Source organism: Anoplolepis gracilipes, chromosome 1 (assembly GCF_047496725.1).
Source record: "Anoplolepis gracilipes chromosome 1, ASM4749672v1, whole genome shotgun sequence".
NCBI classification, from domain to species: Eukaryota; Metazoa; Arthropoda; class Insecta; order Hymenoptera; family Formicidae; genus Anoplolepis; species Anoplolepis gracilipes.
This window is the reverse complement of record NC_132970.1, coordinates 20,404,756-20,429,285: the sequence shown is the minus strand read 5'-3', so window position 1 is coordinate 20,429,285 and position 24,530 is coordinate 20,404,756. Positions and strand designations below refer to the sequence as shown.

The following is a 24,530-nucleotide window of genomic DNA, read 5'->3' as shown; positions in this document are numbered from 1 at the left end:
AATTATTATTTGCTGAACGTAATATGTTATGAGACTTTCTGTTACCTAAATTTTAATTACTTGACTATTATTTGATTGTTTATTTTATTATTATTAATTATTTAATTGTTTTGTGTTCTCACTCTGACTTGAACTTAAATCATCGAACAATACAACATCAAACAAAATATATTTAAGTCTAAATATTATTAAGGAAGTAATTGTGGCTTATAAGGAAATAATTATGGCAAGTCACAACAACTGAAGAATATTAAAATTAGAACTTAAAAATATTAAAATTACGAAAGCTGTGTATGTAATTGCAATATCCATATTTTGATTGTTATATAAGTAAACTAAAATTTTATAATTTTGTGTGGAAAATTATTGTAAAACAAATTAATTTTGTAAAATATTTATTCGAGAGTATATTTATTTCCAAATTTATATAACAAATAAATAAACTATTTGTATAGTGAAAATAATAAACTAGATAAGAGAGATATTGATATTATAAAAATTAGAAGAAATATTTTAATATTATAAGAATAGAATTACAGTCGGACCTCTTATTTTACGACATTTTCGGTCCGGAATCTTCCCCTTAAACCTCTGATCCTACGACAAAAATTTGGGAGTGGGGATATAATTCCCCTTTCGCGGTCGTAGCATGAGGGGATTTTTCGTCGTAGGATAAGAGGTTTCGTAGCATAAAAGGGTCGTAGGATGAAAGGTCCGACTGTATAGGATTATAGGAATCTTTAAACAAAAGTAATAATATTAGATAATTTATTATAAATGAGTAAATGCACACATAAATACATATAAAGAAATTTAACTAATAATATTAAAAATATAAATAAATATTATAAATTCTAAAACAATGTTCATGTTTGTATTATAACTATTAACTAATTAATTAAATATAAATTATGTGATAATATATGTATATTCAAAGTCATATTAATAAAATATATTATATATAATATTATTGAACAGTTGTCGTTGCTACATATTTATTATTTTATTTATTATATACAAATATATACACATAGACAATTATTAAAAGTAATTCATATAATAATATATTAAGAATAATATTAACAAAATATTATGCTTAATAATATTAAACTGTAATTATTGTTACATATATAAGTATATATATATATATATATATATATATATATATATATATATATATATATATATATACATATATTTGAATATGTATGTTATATATTTATGTATAAATATTGTTTATATAATAATTTAATGGTATAAAAATAATATTATATATATTAATTTTTTTTGCTGTAATTATGATAATTTATGATTAATTTCTTTTAAAAAATTCGTAATTTTTTAAGGAAAGAAAAAATATATTCTTTATTTTTTGGATTTCAGAAGAACGTCTTTGTAGTTTTTTTTCAGCATACAACGTCCATTCTTCCACAAGATATTTATGCTCGTCGAAACTAGCTTTAATAGTTGCCTACACCAGATTATTTTAAATTAATGTAATAATTTTGTGCCATCTTAAAGGACTCACATAATTAAAGGACAAAATACTTGTGATATATATTACAGATATAAATATTATAGAAAACTGAATATAAATATAATTTTGAATAAATTTTACCCAATTACGAAGAGTTCCATTTCTCTGATATATATGTGTAGTATAAATTTCGTATGCTTTAATCTCATTGATATTTCTCATGAATTTCCTGATCTATATAAAATAACTTCATCAATATTTATTGTCAATAAATAGTAATTTTATTTAACAAAATTTTTTTAATTTAACAAAAATGTGTAACGGAATAGTATTTCGGTAATTAAGCATAATAAAAGCATAATATGAAAAACCCTTCTTAATTTTCAAAAAATTTTTTTTTTAAATTTAAGCTTGATAATCTAAATTTTTTCAGGAATGAGACCATAATATTCCGACTCCTTGTACATTTAAAAAGTAAATACATATATGATGTGTGTTATACAAAAATATATGCAACATAACTCAACCTTTACATAACTGTTATTCTTATATACGTTAATAATTTTGATCTCGCTTCGCGTAAACAGTTCAAAACTCATATGGAATCGTGCAGTAATAAATCTAGTTTTGCACTGAAAAAAGAGGTGACGTCGCAATAGAATTCGCTCCGCTTAAAATTATGGAAATCCAGAAAGTGAAAAGTGTGATAATTTTAAGTATGGTTCATTTATTCATGTGTAGTAAATACTACTCTATACTAAGAATACATTTTATAAAATGTACATAGTGTCGAAAATTACATGAAATTTGTTAAAATTACTTGTTCTTTTGCTTATAACTTTTAAATAAACAACGAGCGACAAATAAAACCTTTTGGATGTTATTCAAGATCATGACCCATACAACATATGTCAAGGTTATTCAAATCTCTGAATATGCTCTTAATATGCTTTTAATATGCATAATTATCATTATTTCTTATTTTTAATATACTTATAATAAAATATTATATATATCTATATATGATAAATATATATATATATATATATATATATATATATATATATATTTAAATATACCTATAGATATATAAATATATAGATATATAGATAATAATTCTAAATGAAAGCAATAAATTTTAGAAGATAATGCGTCGAAAATTAAAAGGGGTTTTATACATATAAGCATATATTCCTCTCTGAGCAGTTACATTCCTCTAAACAGAAAAGTGAAAATTAGGTTCTTATTTTTTTCTTCAAATTTTAGACAAGTTAAAAGAAATGAAATTTAATGGACATTATTTACTACTAAAAAAAATACTTATATTTTTTTAATTTTCTTGTATTGTTATAAAAGAATAAACTTATGTTTTTTTTTATTAAGCAATTTTTATTCAATTTTTTTATTAAGACTTTTTAACAACCTAGAATGTCATCATTTAAAAATATACGTTAAAAAGCTTGATTTTTTTAGAAATTTTTTATTCGTTTTATTATTTTTGTAAAATCAATAATTTCAAATTTCAAATTGTTAAATTCAAATAGCTAGTAATCTACTAATAGTAGGTAATGTAAGTAGAACGACCAAACTAGCCAATAATATTTTTACTCTCTCGCAATTTTTACATATAATTGAACTGATTTTAGATTCGACCAGTTTTAGTTTTAATGATCTTTTTTATGAACAGATTTTTGGAAGTCCAATGGGTTCTCTCTTATCCCCGATTTTGGCCGACATAGTCATGGATGACCTAGAGTCACATTGTTTACATTCTTTAAGTTTTAACGTCACCACCTATTATCGATATGTTGATGATATCTTCGCAGTAGTTCCGCGCATAGGCTTAGACGAAATAATAGAGACCTTTAATAATTTTCACCCCCGATTGAAATTTACCGTTGAAATAGAACATAACAATTCCATTAGTTTTTTAAATACAACGATTATGCGTGTCGACAACACACTTATAACCAATTGGTTTAGGAAGCCTACATGGTCGGGAAGATACATTAACTTTCACTCTAACCATCCAACAAAGTACAAAATAAATACTATATACAATCTCGTTGATCATGCCTTACTACTCTCAGATGTCAGATTCCACAAAGAGAATATAAATATAGTTCGTAAAGCATTACGTAATAATTGTTTTCCCGAAAAATTTGTTGAGCGACACATACAAAAAAGGATATATGTTTTGAAAAATCGTAAACCACTAACACTGATGAATCTATCGATAAATTACAACCAAAAACTTTTTTATGTTGCTACTTTTTGTTAAAGATTTTAGTTCATGTTTGCGCCGATCAATACAAGACACGGGTTTGAGTGTAGCGTCGACAGTAACGAATAAGCTTAACACATTGATTAGACGTGGCAAAGATATGTTAAATATTGATAATAGAACTAATGTCATATATAAAATTCGTTGTAAGGATTGTGATGCGTTTTACATAGGCCAAACAAAAAGACATTTGCGCACAAGGCTTAACAAACATTGTAAAAATATTAAATTGCATCCCTCGTGTCAATTTATAATTAGTAAGCATAGATCGGAATTCGGACATGATTTTGAGTGGAATAGCCCAGAGATTTTACATAACGAGAAATTTATAAAAAAGAGAGAAATAGCAGAAATGTTTTTTATCAAGAAATTTAACAACAACACAATAAACTTACAAAAAGACACAGAAAATCTACATAATATTTATGACAAGATTATAAAGGTCGTCTAAAACGTTTTTAAAAAATCGACAGTTTAGTTTCGATATTAGTTTTGACAAGACGTGTTTCGTCACTTGTTGATTCGTCAAATCAATATCTACAACAACGAAATGTTTAATTAACTGCTACTTATACAACACATCGATATACATCTTTGTTCACGCGAATGTATGTACTAAATTTATTTGGTTTTTTGATTGATTTACTGCGTTTACCGTCTTGGTTCAATTTATAATTAATTTGTTATTCATTGTAGTTAAATTTGAAACGGACCACCAAATGATCGAAACGTCGTCTTAATATTAAATAAAGATATTATTGGCTAGTTTGGTCGTTCTACTTACATTACCTACTAAATAATTTAAGTAAAAATTTTTCATGTAAATAAATAAATGCAATATTATGCACAATTTCATTCTTTTATTTAATGATACGGAAAAATTTTAGAAATATAATAAAAAATATCCTTGATGTCCGTGGAAAATTACCATCAAATTTCATTTTTTTTTTGTCCAAAATTTAGAAAAAAAATAATTGAAAACTTAATCTTTATTTCTCCTTTTAGAAGAGTATAACTCTTAAAAGAGCGATGGAAGAATATATGGTTATATAAAAGATCATCATTATTTTTCAACAAAAAATTATTTTTTTAAGTATATGTGTTACAGACACTTTGTAAATCTTTAAATACTAACTTATAAAGATTCGGCGTTTCATAAAAAAGCTGAGTTCTTCATAAAGAAAGATAATTTTACAAAAGCCTGTAATATATATATATATATATATACATGTGTACGTCAGATATAAATAAGCGTTATAATAAAAAAAATAACCGGATCTATAAAATTTACCTGTATTAATTGTTCTTCAGCATACACATGATTAATAATGACAATAAATATGGCAACTTCATTGACACCTCTATAAAACAACACATATAGTTATTATACGTAATTAATTTTCGTAATTGTAAGAAGTATTTGTTCAAGAAAAAAATATTTTTGGTTATTACCTTGGTTTTAATTGATCAAAATTTGTTAGTATTTTCGAAAGCACATTACTGTGGTTTGCATGTTTTGCAATAATAAAAAGATAACTCATCATATTTCTCTTGATTTGTGTTTCATTATATGTTTCACTTTGTTTGAACATTATTGATTCTAAATATTCTTCCATAATTTTATTTGAAGCACAAGCTAAATATTCTAAAAATCTATCATTATTATATTTTTTCGTTAAATATTCCTTCAACTTGCGCAAATCTTTACTGTCTGCTAATATTAAACCTTTACAGTATAACAACTCTTTCCACCACGGTAAAAGTCTAAAATATCTAAAAATAATAGTTTGATTAAACATATTTAGCGCTATAATATTGCATCTTGATTCAATAATTGAATATGCAAATAATGGTAAAAAATTGTAACAAGAAAAATTACTTATTTGTATCCGATGGGTATACAATACGTATTATATTTTTATTAGCTTCTGTAAGGCAATTCGAGTCACCAAGAATACACAACCATTTAATGGCTTCTTGCCTTAAACATTTAGTAAGATCACTTTCCTCAGGATCTTCTTCGTATTTTATTTTCTCAAGTAGATTGGCCAATATAATCTTTATTTTTTCCTAAAAGTTATCCAAGTCAAATAATTATATCGGTTTACAGTAAGCATGTAGCGTTAAATATTCAATTTCTCAACAAGTAGATTGAAAGAGAAGCAGGCTGATCGAACAGCCACTGCAAAGTTCTAACATTACATCCATTGATCTCTTTATGTAAAAATAAGTTAAAAAATTTGAATCTCTAGCTTTATACGAACACCATTCGAGTAAAACTCTATTTTGTTGGAAAAGAAATAAATCTCGTTTTATCTTCAACATTATCCAATTAATGTATTAATTTTAATTTCAAATTTATGTGAGAGCGTCATATGTAACGTAAAAAATTTTTGTTTATACGTACAAAAACTTATTTAGTAACTAAAACACGCTCCAACAAACAGAATAAATGTATCTCACTTACTGAATCAATATGATTTAATTCAGTAAGTTAATTTTTTAAATTCCGGTGGTTTTTCATAAACATTCTGAATACATATATTAGTATGTATGTGTGTGTGTGTGTGTGTGTGTGTGTGTGTGTGTATATATTCCTTAATTTACGTAAGATTACTGAGAATGAAAAAAATACGTTTTAAGATAAATCAGTATGACTTGTATTTCAAAATTATACTAAATAAATGATAAATTAAAATTAATATTCCATATAAATAAAATTATAATAACTGTATTCGGCGAGTGAAATAAAACTATTAATCATTAACAATTTAATCATGCAGTATTAAGGTGATAAAAAAAAACTTAAAAGATTTTTAATTTTGATAAAACTATAATATTTAAAGTTTTATATTAATTTCTTAACTTACAATACATATATAATATGTAGGTACAGAGGTAAATAAATTTAGAAATATTTATTTCCAGCCTGAAAATGCTTCTAAGTGAAACCATACCTCATATAAAAGATAGTTTTTCTATATATCTTAAAAATTATTCGAGATATTGAAATATGTTTCATACAAAAATTTCATGATAAAAACACCTCTATTTGACTAGATTAATATAATTTTTTAAAAATAATTTTTATCAAAGATTTAAGAAAAAAAATTTGTTTAAATTATTTTTTAAAAATTCTATTAATGTGGTTAAATAGAGAACTTTTTATCATAAACTTTTGTATAAAACATTTTTCAATAGCTCCAATAATTTTCAAGATATGTAGAAAAAACCGAAAAACAACTTTATATGTAAGAGGTGGTTTCATCCCTTAGAATCGTTTTTGGGCAGCAACTAAAAATTTCTAAATTCACCTATTTACCCCTCCTATATATATGCAAAGTTTCATTAAAATCAGAATTTTCGGATTCGCGAGGTTCTTTTGTAAGCCTATATTTTTAACATATCTAATTTTGAACTAATTTAATATATGTATAGTTATTATTGTATATCTTTTTTGGTTTATAAGATAAAAGGGAGTCACTTTTGGAATACTCTAACTTTAAAATGAGATATTCTATATATATTGAAAAACATAATAGTCTTAACTCCGTACTAGCAACACACACACACACATATAAATATATATATATATATATATATATATATATATATACATACATTTTATTTTAATTTATTCTCTCCACCATAAAAATTTTCTTATTTTTAATTATAGAGTCAATGTTTTACAAACAAGTTGTTTGGCTTTAAAGAGAACATGAGATAATGCAATTAGTTTGATTATGGCTTGTACACTTAAAGTCAAACTAATGTCACCAAATTATATATACACATTATATATATACATATATATATATATACATATATATATATACATATATACATATACATATATCCTTCCGAGCCAAACAACTTTTGTTTTAACATGTTTTTCTACAATCCAAAATAAAAAGAAATAAAGGAGAATCTACATATTATAATGCACATGCAAATATACAAAGTAAACTTTAATTTATTAACAACATTTGATACTCATACACAATTACCGATTTTTTTTTATATTACTATACGTACGTTTGATTACTATACGTACATATAAATTTAAAAATTGAAATTTTAATAGAAAATTTATTTATAATATGAGAAAAATAATTATTCAAAAATCTAATGTATGTTTAACAATTATAATATAAAACTGAAGTAAAAACTCTTCTTAAATAAAAAAGATTTTACTTTATCTTAAATAAGAATACAGAAAAACTACTTGAATCTTTTTAGCTACATATATTTTATTTTCTTGGAAAATATGACATAAAATAATTTAAAAATTCTTCTACTGTTTAATACTATTATTATTTACCTTAATATTTTGGATTCCTTCATCTGGAAATGGAATGATGCTCGACATATGTTCAAAAGCTTTTATCATAGGATACCATGCTATATAATTTGTCTCATGTCCAAGATAGCTCGTCAAGTTCCAGAATACGGAAGAATTAAGTTGGCCATTTATCAGAAAATAAAATGCATCGTCGATGATTTTAGCACGATTAAGAACATGTATTTTTGTATATTCTGTAGAGTTCAAATATTTTGCAATTTTTTGCCAATTTTCAGGATCGTAATTAACGCGATAGTATCCTTTAATAAATAATTTTTATATTATTAGATTTTCAAATAAATGATATTTTAAATATATTAAAAAATATTTAAAATTATCTGCATTTTAGATGTTTGAGTAATTCCAAGTATTAAAAAAAGAAAGACAAATTATAATAATTAAGAAAAACATTATTTAGAGTAGTATTTGTGTGTGTGGTAATATGGCATAGAATAAAACTATGTAAGAAATTATAAATCCATTTATATTTATTTTAGCTTAAATAATTATAGATGCAAAATTGAATTTATTTCACGTTAATCGATAGTAAAATGCAGAGAATGCGTCATACAATATTTTTTGAAATATTATATAATGTTATTATGTATTTATTCATACATTGCGTATTGTTATTAAAAAAGAATATAGTTAACATTATATAATGGTTTAATACTTTAATTATGTAAAAATATAATAAATTAGTTAATCAATATTTACCAATTTGTCGTAAATTGAATATTACCCAACCATTATCTTTTACAGAAACTTGGTAAGCTGGCCGGGACGACGACAAAACTATTACTCTTTCGTCGTAAAGCGGCATTCTAAGGTCCCCACAATTTGGATTATTCTGGGAGGCATAAGTTATAAATACCCAGAAAGCGTATTGTTTAAGTATTTCATAATTTTCTATTGTTACATTATATACATTTTCATTATTCGAGAAATCTCTCGTTATTTTCAACACAGGATAATTTATAGTTTTCATCCAATCATTTATTATTGTTGAAGGAGGCATTATTTCTTTCTCAAAATATAATTTGTTTAAAATATCCTGCATGGTGAGCCATAAACTTTGGAAAAGACTCTGCGACTTAAACTCACTATATTAGTTAAAATTTGGCATTATTGACACAGTAAAAGCGGTACTGATTATAAATTACGTATAAAAAAATATTAAAGTGTTATTTAATTTATACACTTTATACAGCTTACATAATTGCAGTATTTGATATTTAATATGCTAGATTCTATAATGTATAAGTAAATAATATATTAAAATGGTATATACAATATATTTCATAATATACTCACATACTTAAATATTCATAAACCATCCGTTGAAACATTTTATCGGTAATTACATACTGCAGCATGCGTAATATTAAGGGCGCTACAATTCATATGATACAATGTGATTTATATATAAGTTCGTTTTGAAGTCTTTCAACTACATTTTTCATAAATTTTTTAATTTTAGTATACTAATATATATATATATATATATATATATATATATATATATATACTTATATTGAAATATATTTATTGACTTGATTTATTTAAACAAATTTATTGATTTTTTTACCTTTAAAGTAACGGTAAAAAGAAGAAAATGCATTATTTTCGGAAAAATTGGCTTCCTTTATCAGAGACTGATTGTGAGTCTCCAAACGAAGTGATTCATAGTAAACCTGAACTACAAATAAATCCATCATTTCGGAATTTTCGTAATCCTAAAGAAGAAAGATTAAATATAATTGATAAATTAAGAATATTACTAAAAAAATATTAAAAAATTACCTCGATAGAATTGATAGCATAAAGTCCATACAATGTAGTAAGACCATCTATTAACCATAACTCAGATGACCAAAATGGGTTTATTATATCAGCAAACCATTGATATGCCATTTTGCGCCCTATCAATCGTGCTATATTTATTTTATGCGCAACAGAATGCAGATTTTTATCGTAAATAATATCTGTTTCACTAAAAAATATGGAAATTAAATTTTCAGAGTTTAGTATTTACATAAACTTGGCCAAATAATAATTTTGATATATTTTCTGATTTAAAATTAAAAATATCTTCTAAATGGATAATATAACTGATGTGATAAAATTGTTTTATATATTGCTTTTTACTAATTATATAAAAATTGTGACATAAATTATTGTCATATACGTGATATACATATGTATATATGATTGAAATCAACTTATAATTAGTTATAAAAATATATGTATAATAATGTACATGTATAAAAATTCTACATTAAAACAATTATATTTTAACGTATGTATTTCTAAATTTTAATTTTATATTTTTAATTTAATTTAATTATTTCTAATTTTTTTTTATATATAAATTGTATTTAAATAAATTGATATTTTTTCTAATTTTTGAATTACCTATTTAACAGAAGACCCCAGTTCTCATTGTCATATAGCAAACTATGGATTGCAACAAATTGCACTTTTGGTATTTTCAATTCTTTCCATTCATGTTCAAATGTTATCATTGCTCTGGTTGCTATCATTTCAGCAAATTCCATTTGATCTAATTCGAGTCTACGCCATATAATGATTCTAGATTCTATCGTCTCAAATTTATAGACATCTGCTGACAAGATTACAACCGTCACGACATAAGTGGACATTGGAGGAGTAGTATTAAAGCATGTCCACTTCATATATGTTTCGGTTTCATGCACTTCATGTTTACATGTTTCCTTTCTTTGTACCGGCATATTTGAAAAAACTTTGTATTTACGATGATGCTTTATGGCAATGTTGAAAGTCGCCTTGATTGTCGGATTGTCCCAGCATGGAAACAATCGTCGGGCTCCAGTCGCCTGAAAATGTATTATGTCCAACCTACGAAATTTTAATAATATTGATTTATATAAATAACGATGATTTTTATTAATCAATATTTATTATCGCATTATATATACAGAGTGTCTGTTCATAAATGTCCAAACAAATGTCGCAATTGATTGAAGTTAAAAGAAAGTTGAATAAGAAAAATTTACATGACTTTGAGTCTGCTACAAAGTGCATATAAAAATATTTTGTTTACTCGTGACTTTTTCGAGTTGTAAAATTCATTTTCATTTTTTTCAACTATCTTAATTTTTTTATGTATGTTGATTATTTACAATATTCTGCGTGAAAATTTACAAGACTACGATGGCCAAAAATTTAATTATTTATGAAGTAAACTTTTATACTTTAATTATACCATACAATTAAAGCAATATTGATTTTCTGATTATCTATTTTTTCAATATTTATATACAAAATAATAAAATGAATCAATTCGTATACAAAAACGCACAGTTGTCTTAAAAAAAATACATAAATTTGCACTTACATATTTTCTTTTTAACACAATTACGTTTTTTTACACCAATTGTGTTATCTCATTATTCTGCACATAAAAGTGTTAAGGCAAAAATATCAAAAACTGAATGTTTTAAAATATTTCATGTAAAAAAACTATATCTTTTGAACCATACAACTCGAAAAGTACTTAATAAAAAACACTATTATAGTATTTTAAAGAGCCCTTGAGATGAGTTATAGGAATATAGAATAAAAGTTTTCTTTAAGAAAGGTGATTTTTTTAAATTATAAATTCATTTTAATGTGATCTTGAAGCGGCTTCCAGGGTGAATGACGTTCCCCTTAAAATTGCAAAACTTTTATATGAGACATTGTTTCTAAAATGTTTTGTTTTTGAGATATAAGTTTGTAACATTTTATATGACTCACACTGTGCAGCTTATTCTAGTCATAGCGTTTCGTACACACATACACACACACACACACACACACACACACACACACACACACACATGCACTTGTACAAGATTTAATTACCAGATATACTTTTAGTAAACGGATTCTTTGACCAATTTGAAGATAATTTTTTTTTCAGCGAAAATGTCGAAAAAGGTTATCATTATTTTAAAACTTTTAATTTTTGCCATTATCTGTTTACTTAATTGTAAACTTTAAATTAAAATTGTTTTTAAGTTAACTGTAAAATTAACTAATGAATGTAATTATATATGTTAATCTCTTAACGCCACAAAATTTAATTTGATAAAAATCTTTTTTGTTCAATCCCATAACTAGAAAATTATTAAATTGATGTCTTAATATTTTTGTTAAGGCGAAATTATCTTCAAATTGATTAAAAAAAATCATTGTTTTCACATAAAATTTGGTTACAATTCACTCTGCTTTATAAATATATATATATATATATATATATATATATATATATATATATACATATATATATAGAGAGAGAGAGAGAACACACGCACGTATAAAGGTACAGAGAAATTTTATATTTTATTTTATGCACATACGTAATAAAACGACATAAAGTATAAATTATTGCATTCCTATCTAAACTATTATTCAACTTTCCATGCTAACACATTTTTTTAATTTATATATATCATGAATTTAATAATAAATAGGACTGATTAACAATTCAAAAATAGTATAAAACGTTAAGTGATATAAAGTGAAATAAAGATAGCGATATAAAGTGAAATAAATATAGCGATATAAAGTATAATAAAATTAAATATTATAAAAAGAGATAATATAAGATACGAGAACAGCAATGACAAAAATTTATATATTTATTGTACTCTTAATATTACTCACATTTCGAATGATTCTCCCCTCTCGACTATAGTCTTCAAAGAAGTAATAATGTTTTCTGTGTTATTAATTGCAGTGACAAATTTTGTATTTAATCTGTAACGTCCACTTGATAAAGTTTCATTGAATTTTAAAATGCAATTTTGCTTTTCACATTCAGTATATGGCGGAAATAAACACTTAACATTGGTATCTACAGTCCTATTTTGTAATTCTGCACTATACATATTAGATAAATCATTTGTCAACACTCCAAAGAAAAATTCTGTTAATGGCGATGAATTTAAACCTATTTTTGTAATTGAACGAGAAATATCGATAATGGCACTTAATTCGCCATAGAAAACAAAGTTGCCTTTTGTTTGATACTCTTCTATTAATGTTTCAAACTCTTTATATTTATATATTTCATGTTCCTTGTCTTCTTTGAAATATGGTATTAACTTGACGTCGTAGTGCACTGGCATTATATTATTAAAGTAATCATTAAATGCAATCAATGAACTTCCCGTACTTTCATTAATTAAAAAAGCTGTTGTTATGATGAATAAAAGACCGCCATAAAATAACAGTCTTAGAAATGCCATGTCAATTTATAGGTATCTGTAGCAACTGTCTCTGTTGAAAGAAAGATAAATATAAAATAAAATTTAAATAATAAATTTTACAGCAAATAAATTTATAAAGTATTTTCTAAAATTAGTTTTCTTGCGTAATTTTATCCGTGATGAATAACAGACCGATCTACATATATGAACATGTTATTTTTAAAATTTATTGTTTCGTAGATGATCATATTTTCATAAAACTAGCAATAAAAATAATCAACGGAATAGTCAAAAAAAATTTAAATTTTTTTCGACTTTGTTATGTCTCTTCAGGCATGTATACACACATACATATATGGGCGCACGCGCGTGTGTGTATGTGTATTGGCGTGTGCGCGCAACTAGGTCAAAGACAATTTGAATGTTTTTATATGTCTTATATATTATACACATTTTTTTTAGTAACGAGGGAAACATTTATCGTTTGTTTATTATTCGTATAAATAAATATATCGAATCACTAATCGATTTTAAAGTAACCTTACAAATTATTATTGATATTAGAAAAAGATATAGAATAAACATGTGCACAGTATTATATGAACATGATAATTTTTAACATTATAATTGTATTATTCAATGTTTTATTATCCATTTAAAATATATAAATTAACTATAAAAAAATTTTTATAAATATTTTTCTTTTTTAATATTTTTTCTAATTAAAAGACATTATATAACAATATAATAATAAAAAAAGATTTATGCTTTTGTCAGATATAGAATATATGTACATAAAATTTAAGAATATGTATAGGTTTTTTAAAAAATGAAAGAAAAAGAAATGAAAAAAATAATAAAATGTTCAACAGTTTAACAATTTTGAAAATAATTTGAAAAAATATCCTTTTTGTGTGTGTTCATATTTTAGTACAATTTAAATTACGTTTTATCTTTTATGTATCTTTAAAGAAAAAGTTATATAATATTCTGTTTCTAGCGACTCACCTTGTATAGTAAAAATGCTGTGTTATTTCTAATACAATTTCTTTTCTTCTCAGAACTAATTAAAGTTGATATTTTATCACCGTGAACCGTTAATCTGTACTATCGTAATCTTAACGTTTCAAGAGGTAATCGAAAACTGGCAATGTCGATGTAAGAGACATCATAATAAATATATATATAAATACAAACATATTTACAAGTTATATAAGGTCATCATATCCTACAAAATTTACATTTAGAATTATATTTATGATATTTTACTTAATATTTAAGATATTTTAAGATTGAATATCCTAATTGAATATCCTAATTTTTGATATTTATTTATTTATTATATATTTTGTTAATTTCATATACGATTTAATAAGCAATATAGAAAAATAAGTATTTATGTTTTCCTACATCTATAAATAATAATTTTTAATCTTTACATGTTCAGAATTAAAGCATTTCTATATCAACGTACTTTCACATATTTATTTTTTATATAATACGTAAATAATATATTATAATTATTCTATTTAATATAATATGTTAAAGTCATTTTAATTATGTTAAAATGCTTTATATTTATTTCAATCATATATAATAATTATAAAAGTTAAGTATTCATTAATTATACATTTTTTTAACTACGAGAGAAAATATACATTTATCGATTCTTTTTTACTCGTTTTGAATAGGTACATTGAATCAATATTTGAATTAATCTTGCAAATCACATTGATTATGTGCCATTACGAAAAAATATATAGAATAAATGTGTGCACAATATTAAAAATTGTAATTTTTTACATTGTAATTGTATTATTTAATTTTCTATTATTCATTAAAAAATATATGAATTAAATATAAAAAATATTAGAAAAGTTTCCGTTCTTTAATCTTTAAATTTTTAATTCAGACATTTTATAACAATATGTAATATTATAATAAATGAAATTAACGTTCTTGTCAAATGTACACTGTATGTATGAAAATTTAGAAAATTATATAGGTTTATAAAAAAAAAAAAAATAACAGAAAAAATAAAAGAAATTAATAAAATTTCAACAATTTTGAAAATGATAACTTAAAAAGAATTAAAATAAAGATTAAGATTTATTAGAAATTAAGATACTCATCGTGTGAGTTCATACTTCAGTATTTAAATTCTACTCTATATATCTTTAAAAAGAAAGATACATCATATTTTATTTCCAATGATTCATCTTGTATATGAAAATATTGTGTTATTTATAACACAATTCCTTTTCTTACTAGAATTACTTGCAGTTGACACTGCGGTTACCACATACACTGCAAACCGTTAATATCGTTATACCTACTGTTATATCTACACTATCAAAATCTTACCGTTTCAATAGATAATCGGAAATAAACAATGTCAATAACATATGTCAGATATTATAATAAATACATACATACATAAAATCTTACACAATTGTAGTTTAAAGATTACTTTATGTGCATATTTTAAGTATTATTAATTGTGGGATATTTGTGTATTTTATTTTGTGAAATTTGTATACATTTAATAAACAATATGAAATAAATCAATTTTTATGTCTGTAATTATTAATTTTTAATCTTTATACGTTGAAAAATTTTCATGTCAGAGTACTTTTTCGTAATTATTTTTTATGTAATCCGTAAATAATTTTTTATGAGTATTCTAATTAATACAATATATTAAAGTCATTTTAATCATGTTAAAATCTCCTGTCATTGTAGGATAACAGAGCTGACAAAGAAAACATTAGCGCACTATAACGTAAATGCACCACGTTATTATTAATTTATTGTCAAAATATTTCAAGTACCTACTATAACATACATGTACATACGTGAAATATAAAATTATAATATTAAAATATGTATTTTAATATTATAATTTATAATTTATAAAGTATAGATAAATTATTATTTGCTGTAATATATTATGAACGTAATATATTACGAGATTTTTTGTTACCTAAATTTTAATTACTTGACTATTATTTGATTGTTTATTTTATTATTATTTATTATTAAATTGTTTTGTGTTCTCACTCTGACTTGAACTTGAATCATCGAACAATACAACATCAAACAAAATATATTTAAGTCTAAAAATTATTAAAGAAGTAATTGTAGCCTATAAGGAAATAATTATATTGTGTTATTTATAACACAATTCCTTTTCTTACTAGAATTACTTGCAGTTGACACTGCGGTTACCACATACACTGCAAACCGTTAATATCGTTATACCTACTGTTATATCTACCCTATCAAAATCTTACCGTTTCAATAGATAATTGAAAATAAACAATGTCAATAACATATATCAGATATTATAACAAATACATACATACATAAAATTTTACTCAATTGTAGTTTAAAGTAATATTTATGTGCATATTTGAAAAATTATTGATTATGGGCTATTTGTGTATTTTATTTTGTGAATTTCATCTCATTCTACATTTAATAAACAATATGAAATAAATCAATTTTTATGTCTTCCTATGTCTGTAATTATTAGTTTTTAATATTTTCACGTTAAAAAATTTCGATATCAGAGTACTTTCACATATTTATTTTTTATGTAGTCCGTAAATAATACTTTATTATTATTCTAATTAATATAATATATTAAAGTCATTTTAATCATGTTAAAATCTCCTTTCGTTGTACCATAACAGAGCTGACAAAGAGAACATTAGCGCACTCTAACGTAAATACACCACGTTATTATTAATTTATTGTCAAAATATTTCGTACTATATCATATCAAATATTAAGTACTATATCATACATGTACATACGTGAAAAAAAATATAAAATTATAATATAAATATATGTATTTTAAAGTATAGATAAATTATTATTTGCTGAACGTAATATGTTATGAGACTTTCTGTTACCTAAATTTTAATTACTTGACTATTATTTGATTGTTTATTTTATTATTATTAATTATTTAATTGTTTTGTGTTCTCCCTCTGACTTGAACTTAAATCATCGAACAATACAACATCAAACAAAATATATTTAAGTCTAAATATTATTAAGGAAGTAATTGTGGCTTATAAGGAAATAATTATGGCAAGTCACAACAACTGAAGAATATTAAAATTAGAACTTAAAAATATTAAAATTACGAAAGCTGTGTATGTAATTGCAATATCCATATTTTGATTGTTATATAAGTAAACTAAAATTTTATAATTTTGTGTGGAAAATTATTGTAAAACAAATTAATTTTGTAAAATATTTATTCGAGAGTATATTTATTTCCAAATTTATATAACAAATAAATAAACTATTTGTATAGTGAAAATAATAAACTAGATAAGAGAGATATTGATATTATAAAAATTAGAAGAAATATTTTAATATTATAAGAATAGAATTACAGTCGGACCTCTTATTTTACGACATTTTCGGTCCGGAATCTTCCCCTTAAACCTCTGATCCTACGACAAAAATTTGGGAGTGGGGATATAATTCCCCTTTCGCGGTCGTAGCATGAGGGGATTTTTCGTCGTAGGATAAGAGGTTTCGTAGCATAAAAGGGTCGTAGGATGAAAGGTCCGACTGTATAGGATTATAGGAATCTTTAAACAAAAGTAATAATATTAGATAATTTATTATAAATGAGTAAATGCACACATAAATACATATAAAGAAATTTAACTAATAATATTAAAAATATAAATAAATATTATAAATTCTAAAACAATGTTCATGTTTGTATTATAATTATTAACTAATTAATTAAATATAAATTATGTGATAATATATGTATATTCAAAGTCATATTAATAAAATATATTATATATAATATTATTGAACAGTTGTCGTTGCTACATATTTATTGTTTTATTTATTATATACAAATATATACACATAGACAATAATTAAAAGTAATTTATATAATAATATATTAAGAATAATATTAACAAAATATTAGGCTTAATAATATTAACCTATTAATTATTGTTACATATATAAGTATATATATATTTGAATATGTATGATATATATTTATGTATAAATATTGTTTATATAATAATTTAATGGTATAAAAATAATATTATATATATTTTTTTGCTGTAATTATGATTATTTATGATTAATTTCGTTTAAAAAGTTCGTAATTTTTTAAGGAAAGAAAAAATATATTCTTTATTTTTTGGATTTCAGAGGAACGTCTTTGTAGTTTTTTTCAGCATACAATGTCCATTCTTCCACAAGATATTTATGCTTGTAAAAACTAGCTTTAATAGTTGCCTAAATCAGATTATTTTAAATTAATGTAATAATTTTGTGCCATCTTAAAAGACTCACATAATTAAAGGACAAAATACTTGTGATATATGTATATTACAAATATAAATATTGTAGAAAACTGAATATAAATATAATTTTGAATAAATTTTACCCAATCACGGAGAGTTCCATTTCTCTGATATATATGTGTAGCATAAGTTTCGTATGCTTTAATCTCAATGATATTTCTCATGAATTTCCTGATCTATATAAAATAACTTCATCAATATTTATTGTCAATAAATAGTAATTTAATTTAACAAAATTTTTTAAATTTAACAAGAATGTGTAACGGAATAGTATTTCGGTAATTAGCATAATAAAAGCATAATATGAAAAACCCTTCTTAATTTTTGCCAAAATATTAATTCTTCAAATTTTACCAAAAATTTCTTTTATTTAAAATTATATGTATGTCTGTGTATCATATATACGTATATTTTGTTTTAAATATATTGAAAATAACAAATAATAGTAATTATGCATAATAAAAGGTGACTTCAAAGATTAAATGATTTTGACATATATTATGACCTCACAGATTTGAATCAAAAGGTTTTTTTTTTTTTTATTTCCAAAAATCAACGGGACAAAGCTTCCTCTAGTACACTTTCAAAGGAATAATATACAACAAAATACAAAAATACAGTCTAAGAAATTTTCACTAATAGTATAGAATATAAAGACGATAATTAATGAAATATAATAAATTTGAGGAAACGGCAACTAAATCCAATGTGGGAAATTTCTTCTAATCTGATTTGGGCTTGTGTGAAAAAAATCAATACGCGATGAGAATTCATTTGCTAACAAGCATAGCCAATCAAGTGGCTTATTTCTACCATAAGATGTTCTATGAGCCTCGACAGCAAATAGTTGATGCTGAGTGATCTGCCAGGAACGTGAAAATTTATATTTGATAAAAGTTCAGAACAATCGACACTTCCGTTTAATAATTTGCACATAAAAACTAGGTCTAGCATGATTCTACGGTCACTCATCGTTAGAAGCCCAAGATTGTCGCACAATACATCATAGTTATGGTTAAAAACGGCCATCGGCTTTCGCATAACAAAACTCATACGACGAATGAAGCGATGTTGAATTCTCTCAATTGACATATTATGATTTGCGTAGAAAGGTGCCCAAATAACAGAAGCGAATTCTAATTGAGGCCTCACTAGGGAGCAATATAATAGTTTTAGTGTGTTAACATTGTTGAAAAACTTACAAGCACGATTTATGAAGCCCAATTTTTTAAACGCAGAGCAAGTAATGGATTTCATATGTTTATCGAACGACAAGTCACTACTAAACAAGACCCCCAGATCACGAATAGAGTCAACTGGCGAGAGGCGGGCTTCATTTAAAACATAATTTTGTATATAACTGTTATTTTTGCGACTAAAATGTACTACGTGACATTTAGATATATTAAAATTGAGCCTATTTTGAGTGCACCACTTTTCTAAACTAATTAGATCTTGCTGAAGATAAAAGGCATTGACAGAGCTAGTAATTTGTCGAAAAATTTTCAAGTCGTCCGCAAAGAGTAAAAATTTTGAGTATTTGAAAGCTTGTTCAATATCGTTAATAAATAGGTTGAACAACAACGGACCCAAGTGAGATCCTTGAGGAACACCCGATGTGACTTTTATATTTCTAGAAAAGGAGGTGTTAATTTTTACAGTTTGAATTCTGTCAGTTAAATAGTTAGAAATCCATTTTTAATTTACGTTTCCATCAATACCAAGATTACGAAGCTTAGATAAAAGAATTTTATGGTCAACACTGTCGAAAGCCTTTTTAAAATCAGTATATACTGCATCTACTTGCAGCCTCCTCTCAAGGGCTGTGACTATATATATCGTGATACAGCAAAAGATTTGTGGAGACCGGCCCGCCACAAATCCATGCTGCTCTCCTATGATTACATTCCTTGCAAGTGATGATATGCTCACCGCGATAATATTTTCAAAAAGCTTAGGAAACATACATTGCTTACTAATGGGCCTGTAATTTGAAACCATACTCTTATCTCCACTCTTGAAGATTGGCACAACAATGCACACTTTCCAAGCCTCAGGAAAAATGCCACATGAAAGTGACTTATTGAATATTAGCCACAATGCTCTAGATAAGACATATTTGCATGATTTTATGAATAGCGGAGGTATGCCATCAATTCCTGGACTCGAATTTAGATTTAATTTATTTATATGATTAAAAACCTCCCTTATGTTTATATTGAGGTTTAATATATCTAAATAATGTTTAGATTTTTCATCACCAGGAATTGGTTCGCCCTTAAAATCGCTTTTAATATACACAGATTCGAAAAAATTTGCAAAACAATCTGCAATAGATGGATCGCTCCTGAGAAGACAGCCGTTTTTACTAATACAAGACGGTGTTGAACTCTTATTTTTAATGTTATTTATAAAACTCCAAAATATTTTCGCATTTTGAGAGATCGCCGATTCAGTTGTCCGCAGATACTTATTCCAGGCCCATTTAGATAGAGTTTTACATTGAGATCTCAGATTTACAAATGATAGATAGTCAGAAAGTAAATTTGATGATTTAAATTTACGATGAGCTTTCTTTTTTCTATTGTGAAAGATATAAGTTCCGCAGAAAACCAACTCGAATAATCAGTTTTTAGATGTTCTTCATAGTTTATTAAAGAAACAAAAGGATTTTCAAATTACAATAATTTTTAGACTTTAGGATACAGTTTTAAATTGTAAAAAAGATATATTAAGCTCGATAATCTAAATTTTTCCAGGTATGAGACCATAATATTCCGACTCCTTGTACATTTGAGAAGTAAATATATGATGTGTGTTATACAAAAATATATGCAACATAACTTAACCTGAATATAACTGTTATATACGTTAATAATTTTGATCTCGCTTCGCGTAAACAGTTCAAAACTCATGTGGAATCATGCAGTAATAAATCTCGTTTTGCACTGAAAAAAGAGGTGACGTCTCAATAGAATTTGCTTCGCTAAAGATTTTGGAAATCCATGTAGAAAAGTGTGATAAAATTTAGTATAGTGCATTTATTCATGTGTAGTAAATACTATATATTAAAAAACACATTTTATAAAATGTACATAGTGTCAAAAATTACATGAAATGCGTTAAAATTACTTATTTTTTTGCTTACAACTTTTTAATGAACAAAGAGCGATGAAAAAAACCTTTTGTTATTCAGGGTCGTGAATAACATCCAAAAGGTTGACAAATCTCTGAATATGCTCCTAATATGCTCTTAATATGCATAATTATCATTATTTCTCATTTTCAATATACCTATAATAAAATATTATATACATATATGTATATGTATATAATGTATATATAGATATACATATAGATATATAAATACATACATAATAATTCTAAATGAGAGCAATAAATTTTAGAAGATAATGCGTCGAAAATTAAAAAGGGTTTTTATTCATATAAGCATATATTCCTCTCTGAGCAGTTACATTCCTCTAAACAGAAAAGTAAAAATTAGGTTCTTATTTTTTTAATAGACATTTTTTACTACTAATAAAAATACTTATATTTTTTTAATTCTCTTCTATTGTTATAAAAGAATTAACTTATGTTTTTTATTATTAAACAATCCTCATTCAATTTTTTATACGAATTTTTTAGCTAATCTCTTACAGCTCATGCATGTGAATTTCACTTCTGATTATCTTAAGGTCTTGAAACTGTTGTTTGCCATAGTTATGACTGTTACAAATGTGCTAGGTATATGGATGCATCGAAATCATGGATACATTAAAATCAAAATAACGTTTATTTACGCATTCCAAAATGGCGGCAGGTGAACCGTCATAAAATTTAACTTGTAAGATGATATAGTGCTCGACCTAACGGATGCTCCAGCACGGGCGCAATGCGGGAGCTACACCATAATAAACGCTGTTTTATTGTGTGACCCGCGGTTTCGCTGCCCTTTCGTAAATAAAGAGGCGCTGTGAGAACTTCGTTTTTACGCTTTTACTAGATCATAAATCTCGATAAAATGTTAAACTGAAAAATGGAATGTTTTGTTGCGATTCTTGCATTAAACTGTAAATCAAATGTTTTGTAATATGTACCTATCTACATTTACTTATACCTTGATTTTTTTAATTACAATATGTATTAAAATGTAAGATTATAATTTCCTTTAAAAAAATTTTTAATTTTTTATATTAAAAAATTTATATTTAAAGAATAAACAAGTAAATAAGAGCCATATGTTAACGCGGATGTTAATACGTAAATTTCTTTAGAAATTAATTCTTTCCGCGAAAATTGAAAGGTTTTTCTCGCCTACATCTCTTTAGGGGGATAAAGAGGGGTTATAGAATTCTCAAAAATGAGAATTTATTTCTTGGGCAAATACACCAAGTAAAATATGTACCCTATGCACGTTTCAATTTTCGCGGAAAGAATTAATGCGTATTTCTAAAGAAATGTACGCATTAACTTCCGCGTATGGCTTTTATTTGCCAAGGAGACAATTACTTGTTTGTAAATATTAGGAGCCTTATATATTCGAAATATTAAAGAATAAAAATTTTTCGGGATAAATTTGTTTTATAATAAAACGACCTATATTTTTAACAAGATTCTTAACGATTCCAACTACGCAGTGTAAATTATTCAACTGTCGCGGCTTACGACACGAACGATGACAATTCGTTTTCGGGAGTATATAAGCGTATTGCGAGTACAGGAAAAGAGAGTCGTCGCCACATGACACATCCCTCATCCATTTACGCGGTTAAAGAATAAAGGTCGACCTCTTTCGTGACCTTTTTCCTGGTTTCTTCCTGTCGAGCCGTCTCCATCTACAACTTAAAGAGATTCAGACATGCGCGACCCTCTTTCCTGCGTTAAAAAGAAAGAAAACGAATTTTTTCCCACTCCACTCTTCCCAGTACGAAAAAGTGCTTCGCGAGAGGCCGTATCGCGCGACTGGCTAATCTAAAAATACTAAAGTCAACCTTTCCCGCGGCAAGAGTGATGGCCCCGGACGACTGCTAAATCAACGGCGAGATTGAGATGCAAATGCAGTCTCTCGTATTCAGCAAGAGAAGAAATGAGACGGCGGGGGCGCGAAAAGAAAGAAGATGCGAAGCTGAAGACGCTGTAAGAGATGAAAGAAAATGCGGAGAGCGAGGATAGGATACAGATGAGAAAAAAATAAAGAGAAAAGGAAGAGAGAGAGAGAGAGAGACAGAGAGACAGAGAGACAGAGAAAGGACCACGTCGCGCGATAACTGTGCAATTCGGGCAATTAACATTTATAATGTCTCTATCCGGCGGCGTTGACAGGTCAAGGGAATGGCCGCGCGCATAAAAACGCGGGATTTAACGCCGAATAATTCAATCCAACCATGATTGTGCGCCATTCCTGCTCTCCTCGCCACCCTTTATTTCTCTTCTTCGTCTTTTTATCGCGCAAGTGAAATAACTTATTGAAATTCGCGCTGATTTCGCAATAACTCATGCGCGGTACGCACACGACCCGGACGCCCAAGAAGCTGATATCGCGGGTCCGATCTGGACGCGTGCGTATATTTACGTACACGCGGGTATTCACATCCCGCGGAAAATGGAAATAAATCGCTATCTCGCTTTATTCTCTCATCGGTGTCATCAGTGTCACGGCCTGATCACAAAGATAACGCGTCTGCAAACAAACTGGTTCTGGTATTTACGAGCCTATTGTTAAGAATGACGCCTTTTAACAAAAAAAGTAATATAGCATATAATAGCGTATACAGATAATATAGATATACATAAAAATATATAAAGACATGATAATGAACGTATGTAAGTATGT

The 24,530-nt window shown here is 25.6% G+C and overlaps 1 protein-coding gene across 1 annotated transcript; it reads right to left on the bottom strand.

The window, feature by feature from the left end:
• Positions 1 to 1,295: 1,295 nt before the first annotated feature.
• On the bottom strand, positions 1,296 to 14,485 carry LOC140666258 (aminopeptidase N-like). Its single transcript, XM_072893253.1, has 13 exons — positions 14,349 to 14,485; positions 12,796 to 13,410; positions 10,519 to 10,983; positions 9,907 to 10,096; positions 9,692 to 9,839; positions 9,418 to 9,496; positions 8,821 to 9,206; positions 8,083 to 8,363; positions 5,641 to 5,831; positions 5,214 to 5,534; positions 5,053 to 5,122; positions 1,619 to 1,711; positions 1,296 to 1,471 (listed from the first exon to the last, which is right to left on the bottom strand). Exons 2-13 carry the CDS (start codon positions 13,377 to 13,379, stop codon positions 1,313 to 1,315), a joined length of 2,967 nt encoding a protein of 988 aa, XP_072749354.1. The 5' UTR covers positions 13,380 to 13,410; positions 14,349 to 14,485; the 3' UTR covers positions 1,296 to 1,312.
• Positions 14,486 to 24,530: the final 10,045 nt, after the last annotated feature.

Bases quoted from the DNA above. Each gene is read 5' to 3' on its own strand.
- LOC140666258 (XM_072893253.1), bottom strand. From the start codon at position 13,379: ATGGCATTTCTAAGACTGTTATTTTATGGCGGTCTTTTATTCATCATA. The intron at 9,497-9,691 runs GTAAAAAAATCA...TATGAATTGTAG, and splicing joins TTTTTACCGTTACTTTAAAG to CGCCCTTAATATTACGCATG. The intron at 9,207-9,417 runs GTGAGTATATTA...TAACTAATATAG, and splicing joins GTTTATGAATATTTAAGTAT to TGAGTTTAAGTCGCAGAGTC.